Source organism: Fistularia commersonii, chromosome 10, assembly GCF_037954325.1.
Source record: "Fistularia commersonii isolate RoL2024-O1a breed Wild chromosome 10, RoL_Fcom_v1.0, whole genome shotgun sequence".
Taxonomy (NCBI): domain Eukaryota; kingdom Metazoa; phylum Chordata; class Actinopteri; order Syngnathiformes; family Fistulariidae; genus Fistularia; species Fistularia commersonii.
Window position 1 is genome coordinate 7,830,080 of NC_141293.1, and position 11,924 is coordinate 7,842,003.

Sequence of the window (11,924 nt, forward strand, 5' to 3'; positions counted from 1 at the left end):
AAACTCCTCCTTCAAAATAACTCCTACTCCATTTCTCTTCTTGTCAGTACCATAATAATACAACTTAAAGCCTGCTCCTAAGCTTCTTGCCTTACTACCTTTCCACTTGGTCTCCTGGACACACAGTATATCCACCTTCCTTCTCTGCATCATGTCGACCAACTCTACCTTTTCCTGTCATAGTCCCAATATTCAAAGTCCCTACTCTCAGTCCCAGACTCTTGCCTTTCCTCTTCTCTCTCTGCTTCCGAACACACCTTCCTTCTCTCCTTAATTAAATTTTGATTTAGTTTAAACTTAAATCGTGTTATTTTAATGAATTCATTCATTCATTTTATTTCTCTATTTGTATCAGATATAATCGAATTGAATCAAATCAAATCTTTTTTATCATATTTTATTTTATATGTGTGTGTGTGTGTGTGTGTGTGTGTGTGTGTACAGTATGATATATTAAATATGATATATGAAATATATGATAAGAAATAAATGTCTTTAAATTGATATTAAATATACACATCCAACTGGTCATTGCTATGTGTGTGTATACACCTATGTGTGTGTATATTTGCATACATACATACCTATATAAACGCATATACACACTCCTATATATGCAGTATGTCTGTGTGTATTAGTGTGTGTGTACACATTGTTATACATAAAATGATATATGAAATATATAAAAGATATTATAGACATAAATAGACACAGTATTTGTGTGTCTCAATGTGTGTATAACAGCATGAGTACATTGCTGTCCCGTTAGTATTATGAATTCTGATCGTAGATGTGTTTACACCCGGAGTGTAATTTAAAAGAAGCCAGATTAAGACAATACTCAGATTTATTTTGCTGTTGGTGTGCAAATTAGCATTTTCAGACTAGCGCTCCAGAATTAGCCGCAGTAGCTTTGCTGCATTCAAGAGCAGCCTAGTTGACGACGCGTTCTTAAAAGCGGGTGCTAACAAACGCACATTAGCGGGTTAAATATGGCGATGTGCACGTGAAGTAAAGTTAGACAGACCGTTTTCCACGAGCCGTCCCAGGTGGGATTCCAAAATTAACATCTGGTAGCCGTGGTCCCCAATGCATCATCTATCCTGACAAACATCTTTATCTAGACCCCCACCCCCCACAGAAAAGAGGCTAAAAGGTGCATTCACCAAAACAACAGTGCAGAATGTATATTTGATACCCGCGCCCTCCATATTTCATTATCTGTCTCGGCGGTTTTTAAGTAGCAAACCCTGTTTGGAACTTGTTTCGCTCGTGCACGCTCACCGCATGCCATCTGTGTGTGTGTGTGTGTGTGTGTGTGTGTGTGCATGAAAAGAGAAAAATCCCTTACTGGAAAAGGGTCAGTTTGCAAAGGTTTGCGATTATAATTGGTTTCTACCTCTGTTAGCTTGCGCTAACGAATGTGTTACCCCTTTCTATGTGTGTGTGTGTGCACGCGGGTTAATTGTATCTAATAGCAATCGCAGATGAGATCAACGGAGATCCCCGTTATTGATCCCAAAGCTGGCGGATCTGGCATTTGGTCAAAGACGCAGGATTTGGACGCAAATCCCAGGGTCGAAAAGATAACGGGAAACCTTCGATTTTGACGCAAATCATGATTTTAGAGCCCACGTTGTAAGCTCCAATGGCTTTTCATGCTACTTATCCAAGGGCGGACTGAGCTCCAGGTTTATGTTCCAGGTGTGGGCGTGGAAGGAGAACGTTTGGGAGAAGGAGAAGGGAACCCTGATGGAGAGATACACGGTGGAGCAGAGCAAACCGCCATCCCAGGGCGGCGCCGTCCTCTCCACCCTCACCATCAACAATGTCATGGAGTCCGACTTCCACTCACCGTACAACTGTACCGCCTGGAACGCTTTCGGCCCGGGAACCATGATCATCACCCTGGAGGAGACCGGTAGGAGACCCCCAACCGGAAATCAAAATTTAAATGAATAAAATTAAAATTTAATTTAATTAAAGTAAAATAATATTTGGTCTGGTTTAGCTACATTCAGTTTCATTAAAACAATAAAATGTTAAATTAATATTAAAGTAAATTGAATTAAAGTTAAATAAAGTTTGGTCCACTCTAGTTAGATTCAGTTTGATTAAAAAAACATGAAAGAATATCAAAGTAAATAGAATTGAATTGAATGAAAGTAAAATAAGATTTCGTCTGTTCTGGTTAGATTTGATTCGATTAAAAAAATAGATTAAAATGAGATGATATCAAATTAAATTGAATTAATTTGAATTTAATTAAAGTGAAATATGATTTGTTTTGATCTGGTTTGATTCAATTTGATTAAAAACATAAGTAGAATAAAAGGAGACTAAATGAAATTTTATTAAGATTTGGTCTGGTCTGGTTAGATTTGATTTTATTAAAAGACTAGGTAAGATGATATAATATCAAAGTAAATAGAATTGAATTTAATGAAAGTAAAATAAGACTTGATCTGTTCTGGTTGGATTCAATCTGATTAAAAAAATTAAAATACAGGATTGAATTGAGTTTTAGTTAATTAAGATTGGTCTGTTCTAGTTTGATTTGATTTGATTAAAAAATGAATAAATAACTTAAAATAATATCAAATTATCTTGAATTGATTTTAATCTAATTTAAGTAAAATCTGATTTGGTCTGGTCTGTTTTAATTTGATTTGATGAAATTATAAAATGCAATAGCACAAAATAAAAGAAGATTACATTAAATTAAATGATTCAGTTTAATTAAAAAATAAATGAGATGAAATAATATCAAAATAAATACAATTGAACTGCATTACAGTAAAATAAGATTTTGTCTGTTCCGGATAAATTTGACTAAATTAAAAAAATAAATTAAATTAAATTAAATTTGGTGTGGTTACATTTGATTTGATTGAAAAAATGTATCAAGTTAAATTTAATTGAACTGACTCAATTTAGGCTTAGAGTCATGCCAGTCCAAGTACTCTGGTGTATCCCTGTTTGTCCCCATATTTGTTGTTGTCTGAAATGACACTTGGAAGTAACCTTTGACCTCTGCACTGCCCTCTTGTGGATGTATCACTTAGCAGTACATGGCAACATGAACCAGACATGGGAAGCAAGCGACATGAGTGCAGGCACGCCACCAGAAGGGTTTGATGAAAGCTGCCCCGGCCTAGGAAAAAGCTTAGTTGTAGCTGTGAAATGAAAGGAAGAACCCCCATAGGGGCGGTGAATCATCGTCTTCGGACCAATGCCCTCGATCGATCGATCGATCCTTGATCAATCTCGGGAGGTCGATTCAAACTCCTGTCGCTGATCTATTTTGAAAGCAGGGTTGGGAGTCTAATGCAGCACCATCAGTGTTAGCATGTTAGCTTAGTGGAGGTTCACATTTTCATACGGATGAGGTTATTCAAGGGTAGTAGTTATGGAAAAGTCTTGAAAGAAGAAGAAGAAGAAACACCAAAATTGATGATTTGATTCGAGAAGACGCGCCGCGCAGCTTGACAAGGCCTGACAGACGCGTTTGTCATGTCAGCGCCGTGGATGGCGGAGCCATTAATACCCCGCAGCGCTCGTCTCAGTGATGGCTTCTCAATCAAAAAAGAAATCTGCTGCTCTTGTCTCAACACCAGACGGGTCCTTCAGGGGAGGAGGAGCTCCGTGATCTGGATTGGGGACCCACCTATAGCTTCATCTAGGGGAACCAAGCAGACGGGTTTTAGCAATCATTTCTTCATTCCAGGATGCCGCATTCCATCTTTGATAATGGAGCTTCTCCAAAACTAAGTTCCAGCACCATTGGTCTGGACTTACCTTCTGCGTTTCCACCAGGGATAGTACCGGGTACCTGGTACTTCTTTAGTACCCGGTACCTCTTTGGTTTCTGGTACTCGGTACCTCTTTTGTAACTGGTACCTTTTGGGAGCCTGGTACTTATTTAAGTACCTGATACCTTTTTAGTAGCAAGTACCTCTTTAGTGACCGGTACCACTGAAGTACCTGATATCTCTTTAGTACTCGGTACCGAGTACCTCTTTAGCGCCAGGTACTTCTTTAGTACTTGGTACCTCTTTAGTGTCTCCTCTGGTGAGGTTCCAAGAGAGCTGAACCAATACTAAAACGTGACGTCAATAGCCACCTGCCGTTCATCGGCCAAAGAATTTCATCACTGAGCGTACCAAACTTGCCATATAAAAAAAAATCTGCGACAATGCTATACATTAGCATGGCTACTAGCATGTAGCCTTCTCTATATCTTAGTGTCATGGAGAAAACCACATCGTAGCAGTTTGAACCCACACTCATTGACAAGATACCATAAAGTAACAAAGAACCTCCCAAGCCAAGTCACATTGAACTGGAACCGTGTAGTAGAAAGTCACCTTTCACTATGCTATGTGTTTAGCGCACACCTGCTTTGCCCCCAGCGTTGTTTTGGGGGCAACTTACGGTCTCTGAGGAGCACCTACACTGGAAAGACCTGCTATCATAGCTGCTACGGCTAAAACACTTCGGGTAAACATCGTAAATGGCGAATCATCGAAATACCCAGCATCAAAGGGACTCGCCGTTTACGCTAAAACACAACAGGATTTACAGTTGGTGTTAGGGGGTGGTAATAGCTGTACCCCCCCCCCCCATACACACACACACACACACACTTCACACACACACCTCTGCCTGTGTTTGTTTCAGATATTGTTCCAGTGGGAATTATCGCTGGTGGTACCGTGGGCTCCACCATCCTGCTGCTCATGTTCCTGCTGGCGCTCGCCTTCTTTTTCTACCGCCAACGCAAAGGCAGTGAGTATGTGCGGTGGTTAGCGTGCCTGTGGGGTTAGTGCACACACACATACACGTGCACAGACACACACACGCACACACCTACTGTATGCCTCTATTAGCCTTCAATCCGTTCTGCCGATCTGTCAGTCATAGAAGAATGGAGCGCACGCCTGCCGAATAGCATTTAATTCAAATGAGATTAATGAATATTCATCCAACATGGCCGCCCGCCCTGAAAACATCCCACCCCCGCCCCACGCCCTTCGCCGCCCCAGCCGCCGTCAGCCTCCTTTTCATTCCCACTGATGTGCGACTGTACCATTGTTCTCCAAATAAAATCATATCCGCGTGCCAGATAGCGGCGGGCGGGGGAGGCGTTTAAAGGTGAACGCCACTTTTAATTTCCCTTATTTATGTACTTTGACGCCGCTAATCCGCGCCTGCCCCACCCACCCAATTAGCGGAAGCCGCTCTTCCAGAGCGCTGCGGCTAGCGGGCGCCGTAGGCCAGCAAGCTGATACCTCCAGGCTTGATGAAGAACGACTGAAGACAATGAAGGTGACTGACAGGAGGGGGTGGAAGAGGCGGTTGCCGCAGCGATAAGAGTCTATTTGCTTGTTGAGAACCGATAAGGCGTCGGCGGGAAAAAGATTCCTTGAAGTCGGAAACTCAGACAGAGGCTCCTGTGACTCCGGATAAGCCTTCTTGCCTTCGGACCCAGCAGATCTGGATCTCTGCTTTTGGGGAAGAAAGAGTTCACACAGCAGGAGGAAGAACGAAGCATTTTGCGCGCACTCTGGATCAACGTGGCATTAGGTTTTATAAACAAGTTATTAGCGTTTCCTGCCGTTGACGCCAGCTGAATGGTTATACGTCTATATGACGTATGAATGAATGAGTGAATGGTAAAATCTCTCAATGCTACGTGTGAATGAAAGGGTGAATGGTTGCATGTCTCTATATCACATGTGAAAAGAGGGTGTATTGAATGTGGATGTGATGTATGAATGAATGAGTGAATAGTTGTACATTTCAAAAAGCGTCCCCATGATGGATGAGGGTGAACCCCATCTCTGGCTCGGTGACAGTGTGTATTAGCTCCACCCTGGCAGTGTAGATATGAATGAATGAATCTGGAGTCCCCCCCCCCCACCCAGGTCGCCGTGGCGTCACGCTGGGAAAGCCAGACATCAAGGTGGAGACGGTCAACAAGGAGGCCCACGGCCTGGAGGAGGAGGCGGCCAACGTCTCCACGGCAACGCGGATGGTCAAGGCCATGTACTCGGTGAGTAGATACCCGTCTGCAAAAAAAAAAGTAAGTCATATCAAAATTAAATGAAGATAAAATGAAAAAGATTTTAATTGGATTCAATAAAAAAAAATAACATTTTGTATGGTCTGATTCGCTTTGGTTTACATCAAATTAGATCAAATTAAATGTGAAGAAAAAAAATATTCTAAATATAAGGTATTCTATTCAATTCGATTCAATTTCCTTCTGTTGAGATTAAATTATAGCACGAAACAATTTTAATCTAGTTTGATTCAATTTGGTTAAAATTAAATTAAATCAAAAAAGTAGGAATTGGATTCAAATAAAAGAAAATTTTATGAACTTAAATCAAAATGACATTTGGTCTGGTTAAATTCAATTCAGTTAAAACAAAATGATACAAAATGAAATATGATTTGATTTGAATGAAATTAAATTTCTATTCTAAATGGAATAATAAAACTATAAATGAATGATTATGAAATAAGCAAAATAAAAAAAAAAAGGCAAAAATGACTTCAAACAAAATTTGATATAAGTAAACGTCTCCACGGCAACGCGCATGGTCAAGGCCATGTACTCGGTGAGTAGATACCCGTCTGCATCACCGTGGTGACGAGGCGTGCGGATCGATGGACTCAGGTGTTCAAAGTACACACACAAACACACACACACGTGCGCACGCACACACACTACAAAGTTATTATAAATACTCTGAAAATCAAACAGACACACAAACACACAGGATAATTGAAACGGACGCTGTGAGCACAGGGATACAGCACAGGGATAGAGTATGTGTGTGTGTTTGTGTGTGTGTGTGTGGTAGGGTGCAGAAAAAGCTGAAACTCTGTTTTCCTCCTCTCCTCCCCTCCGTCCTCCTTCCCGTCCTCTCCCTCTCTGTCTCTCGCTTGCCCTCCCTCTGTGTGTGTGTGTGTGTGTGTGTGTGTGTGTGTGTTTTGTTGTCGTTTGATGGTTCAGTTTCTGCCCTCTGTCTCCCTCTCTCCGTCCACTCAGCCCTTCAAGGAGGACATGGACCTGAAGCAGGATGTCCTGAGCGAGAGCGACACGCGGGAGGAGTACGAGCTGAAGGTGCCGCCCGCCACCAACACCCGCCTCCACCTCCGCCTCCATCACCCACCGCCATCTCCACCTCCGTTTCCGACCTCTTTCAATTGCATCTTCAGGATGAAATGAAATGAAACAAAAATGAAATGAGATTTGATTGAAAGATTTGAAAGATTTGCTAGAAAAAAAATTAAAATCAAATATGTGATTCGATTCAGTTCAGTTTGATATGATATTTAATTAAATTAGGATAGAATAAGTTTTGATCTGGTTTGATTCAGTTTGTTTTTAATAAAAAAAAAAAAAAAAGGAAGTCATATCAAAATTAAATGAAGATAAAATGAAAAAGATTTTAATTGGATTCAATAAAAAAAACAAACATTTTGTATGGTCTGATTCGATTTGGTTTACATCAAATTAGATCATATTAATGTGAAGAAAAAAATATTCTAAATATAACGTATTTCATTCAATTTGATTCAATTTCCTTCTGTTGAAATTAAATTATAGTACAAAACAATCTTAATCTAGTTTGATTCAATTTGGTTAAAATTAAATTAAATTAAAAAAGTAGGAATTGGATTTAAATAAAAGAAAATTTTATGAACTTAAATCAAAATAACATCTGGTCCGGTAAAATTCAATTCAGTTAAAACAAAATGAAACAAAATAAAATATGATTTGATTTGATTTGATTTGAATGAAATTAAATAATAAAACTATAAATGAATTATCATGAAATAAGCAAAATAAAAAAAAGGCAAAAACGACTTCAAACAAAATAAAAATTTGATATAAGTAAAATAAGTTTTGGTCTGGTATGATTTTATTCGGCTTCAATTAAATTATATATAAAACAAAATATAATAAAAAAAGATTTGATTCAATTCGATTACTTTTGATACAAATAGAGATATAAAATGAATGAATGAATACAATTAAAATAACATGAATAAAAATAAAATAAATGAATAAATAAAATTTAAATTAAATTTGATTATATTAAAAGCCATGTGTCATTCACTCATGCAATCCCTCACCATCAGGCACAACCTGTAAGCATGTGCTCCAAGTTTTTGCAACATGGGTAACCACGGCAACAGCCGGGTAGCATGTCCCCGGTGAAGATCAAGATGAGCCCAATCAGATTTGACCTCCAAGGCATTTACATTTCATGTCTCCATGTTTACAGGATCCCACCAACGGCTACTATAACGTCCGCGCCACCACCCACGATGAGGCGCGTCCACAGTCCCGCGCCGTCCACTACCAGGGAGACTTCCGCTCCCCGAACCCGAGCGCCGTCCCGGCCGGCGCTACGCCCGGCGCCGCGCCCGGCGGCCCCCCGCCGGCTGCCGCCATCGGCGCCGTCCCGCCCAGTGCGGTGCCGGGCTCCAGGGCGGGCTGCTACGACCCACGACCCCCTTCCAGGATGTCCCACTCCACCTACGCCCAGTTCAACACATTCACGCGGGCGGCGCCCGGCCAGCAGGCAGGGGATTACCCCGGCGACTGCGGCCTGCTGGACGGTTCCACCCAGCTGGCCTATGACCCCTACTACCCCACCCAATACCCCAGCTACCGCATGGGCTTCGCTCCGCCCATCGAGGAAGGCCCCGCCTATGAGATGTACCCCGCGGGGCCCGGGGGCCCGGGGCCCGGGCAGCAGAGCCCGGAGGCGGGGCCGGGGAAGTACGGGAGCTCCACCCGCTTCTCCTACTCGTCGCCGCCATCCGACTACGCCCACAGACACACGCAGCGGATGCAGACTCACGTTTGAGGCTTCGGGATGAACCTCCAGGGAAGTTCTCGGCTCGGGCCTCCTCCGTTCGCAGCAATATGAAAACGACAAACGCGCTTTTTTTTTTTTTTTTTTCATTCTCGCGATGCGTTCAAGTGCTGTAGGAGACAATGGACAGCCTCCTCCACATCCTCCACATCTCTGTATAGAAGATCATCTTCATGCATCGGAGGACTACAACACACTTTCTCCACCTCTGCTATGGGACAGTGGAGTAGCAGCCTGTCGCTCCCCCTTCACTTTTTTTCCCCTCCCTTTTCATGAATTTGTACAATAATGCAATCTTTTCCCCGCACAGTTCCTCCTCTCCATGTTTGTACTGAAACGCACCACGACGGCATTCAGAAGCATTTTATAGTATTTTTATAAGGAGTGAAAAAAAGGGGGCGGGGCTTTTTCACCTGTTTCTGGCGCTCTTCCGTGCGAGGCGAAGCTCCGCCCACCGTGTGACGGACAGCGGTGCTGGGGGGGGGAAGCGGCGAGGCTTGGACTTGTACTTACATATCAATAACAGAAGGTTATATTGAGTCCTTACTTGGTACTTTTCTGTGTTAAATGTGCTATTTTTTCTTCACCGCGCTTGAAATTGTGGCATCTTTGGGGTGGGCCGAAGGTTTCTGGCGGTGGTACCGGACTGCCGATGTTGGCGTGCGTCCGTCAGTGTGTGAAAATGTCGCTTCTCCGCTCTTACCTCGACCGATATGTCTGCAATCCCACATTTCTAATAAATCTCTGCACTACCTCGCAAGTGTCCGGCACACCACAATGGGGGGGGTCTGGGGGTCAAAGGTCACATTTGGAAATCACATGCGGCGGAAAGGCAGTGTGTGTGCCCTTCTGTGATCCTGCTATAGCATCCTCGTGTGACGGCCATTCCGGGGCGGCGGCTATGATGGATCGAACGGTTTCCACAGCAGCGTCCTGAAAAACGCCGAGCGTAATTGGGGGTTCGGGCTGGGGGTCAGAGGTCACAGAGGGAAATCGCGGGGGATGGGTAGGGATATGTGTCGGAAAACCAGTGCGTGGTGTGCGTGTGTTTCCGTGATCCTGCTTTTTGTGCGACGGCCATTCTGGGGCGGCAGCCATGATGGATCCAGCGGTTTCCACAGCAGCCTCCTGCAACCCGCTGCCACGTTCCTGAGGCGACGCCAGACAAAACGAGGATTTACCCCCTGGCTCTTTGGAGAACCCCTCACAGACACACACACACACACACACACACACACACTCCGTGCCCGGCGTCTGACAGATCCTCTGGACGTCAAGGTCAAGGCGCCGAGCGTCTCCATCGCGAGTGGCAGACGGCAGCAGATGGAGCAGCCTTGTAAATTTATATGGTTATCACAGCCGGGCAGCGGCGGCTCTATTACCGCTTTACAACCCTTTTATAGAGTTCCGGCCGACGCCATATATTTGCGTTCGATTTTTTCGGGAATGTCAGGACGACCTTGTGTGGGGTGGGGGGGCGTCACGAATATACGTCGGCGTAAATATACGAGGCAGCAGCGGTGAGGAGGCGTCTCAGAGGAGACATACTCAGCACAGCGGCGCAGCTGCTCGCTGCCCTGGTTGGATTCCCACAGAAGGTCTCCCAGTGTGGAGTTTCCAAGTTCTCCCCGTGTCTGTGTGGGGTTCCTCTGGGTTTTTAGGGTTCCTCACACAGTCCAAACACAGGCGGGAGGTTCAGGAGACCCGACATTGTCAAGATGTGTGAATGAGAGCGTGTCTCTTTATATGAGAGGGTGAAAAAATAAAATGGAACTTGCACTTAAATGAAAAAAAGATAGGATGGAATTCAATACAAATAAAATGTAATTTAATTGAAATGGTCTTGTTGGAATGCATTAGATTTTGGTCAAATTAAATCAAATTAAATTAAAGGTTTAATTCAAAGTAAAATGAAATCACCAAATTTTGGTTCAGTTTGATTTGATTTGGTAAAAATAAAGTACAATAAAACAGTTTCAATTTGAGGAAAATTTAATTCAGTTAAAAAAAGAAAAAGATGTTATTCAATTTGATTCAAATAAAATGAAATCAAAATAAAATAAAATTTGATTTGATTCAATTTTAATTACATGGGAAAAAAATGTAAAAAAAATAATTAAAATAATTAAAAAAAAGACAGCGCTTGGCAACAGCTGTGAGGGAATATTATGGAATATCCCCCTACAGAGTAAGCATGTGGCGGGATACCGCGGGAGGCTCACTGCATAGAGATCAAACAAAGGTTCCCCAGAAGGTGGTTCTGGGAGCCTCCAGGGACCTGCAGGACCTCTGGGACCCTCCAGGTTCTGGTTGAGGACTTGAAAAAGCAAATAATATTTGAAGGCTGGCAGCCGTCCGAGTGAATCACACTGATTATTGATTCTGGCCTTTGGTTGATTTCCAAATTGGAAAATAGCAGAATTTTCAGGAGGCCCTCCACCAGGAGTGTGTGTGTGTGTGTGTGTGTGTGTGTGTGTGTGTGTGTGTGTGTGTGTGTGTGTGTGTTTAAAATAACTATATATATGTATATTCATATATATACATATATATATATATAAATTCCATAGTCCCCCCTGTTTATGCACTCACACTGTCCACATGCGTATTTTGTTCATGTTGACTTTCACTTCTTTATCCTTGAAATGATAAAAAGTAATTGAAAAAAATGTACAAAAATAAAATCAACGCTGGGATTTTATTTTACTTTCAATTGCTTTTGTTTTGTCTCTCTTATGTTCGATTGTATGTCATTATTTTTTCACCTTGTAGCGCAAAATGAATAAAACAATCACGCTTTTTCATAAAAACAAGATAAGGGCTACTTTGTATTATTTTCTTTGTAGTTATTAAATATTTATGTATTTAAGTTCCCTGAATCTGATTATCATTAGCATTATTCATTCATCAAAGACTCATCATTGTCTAACGTTTTATCTCTTATTATTATTATTGATTATGTGTTTCACATTCATAAAGCTCAAATTGTCAGTTTTATTTGTGATTATCTTTATTATTATAATAATA

The 11,924-nt window shown here is 42.2% G+C and overlaps 1 protein-coding gene across 2 annotated transcripts in view; it reads left to right on the forward strand.

Annotated features, from left to right (window-relative positions):
- The window catches only part of kirrel1b (kirre like nephrin family adhesion molecule 1b), a 61,601-nt gene extending 50,141 nt beyond the window's left edge, over positions 1 to 11,460 (forward strand). Inside the window, exons 11-15 of one of the 2 annotated variants that reach the window (XM_086153505.1) lie at positions 1,705 to 1,921; positions 4,681 to 4,788; positions 5,928 to 6,055; positions 7,025 to 7,135; positions 8,304 to 11,460. In XM_086153505.1, the coding sequence (XP_086009631.1) occupies positions 1,705 to 1,921; positions 4,681 to 4,788; positions 5,928 to 6,055; positions 7,025 to 7,135; positions 8,304 to 8,891 (1,152 nt within the window). In that variant the 3' untranslated portion in view covers positions 8,892 to 11,460. The remainder of the gene's footprint in view (positions 1 to 1,704; positions 1,922 to 4,680; positions 4,789 to 5,927; positions 6,056 to 7,024; positions 7,136 to 8,303) is intronic. The other variant, XM_086153506.1, reaches the window with a different exon arrangement.
- Positions 11,461 to 11,924: the final 464 nt, after the last annotated feature.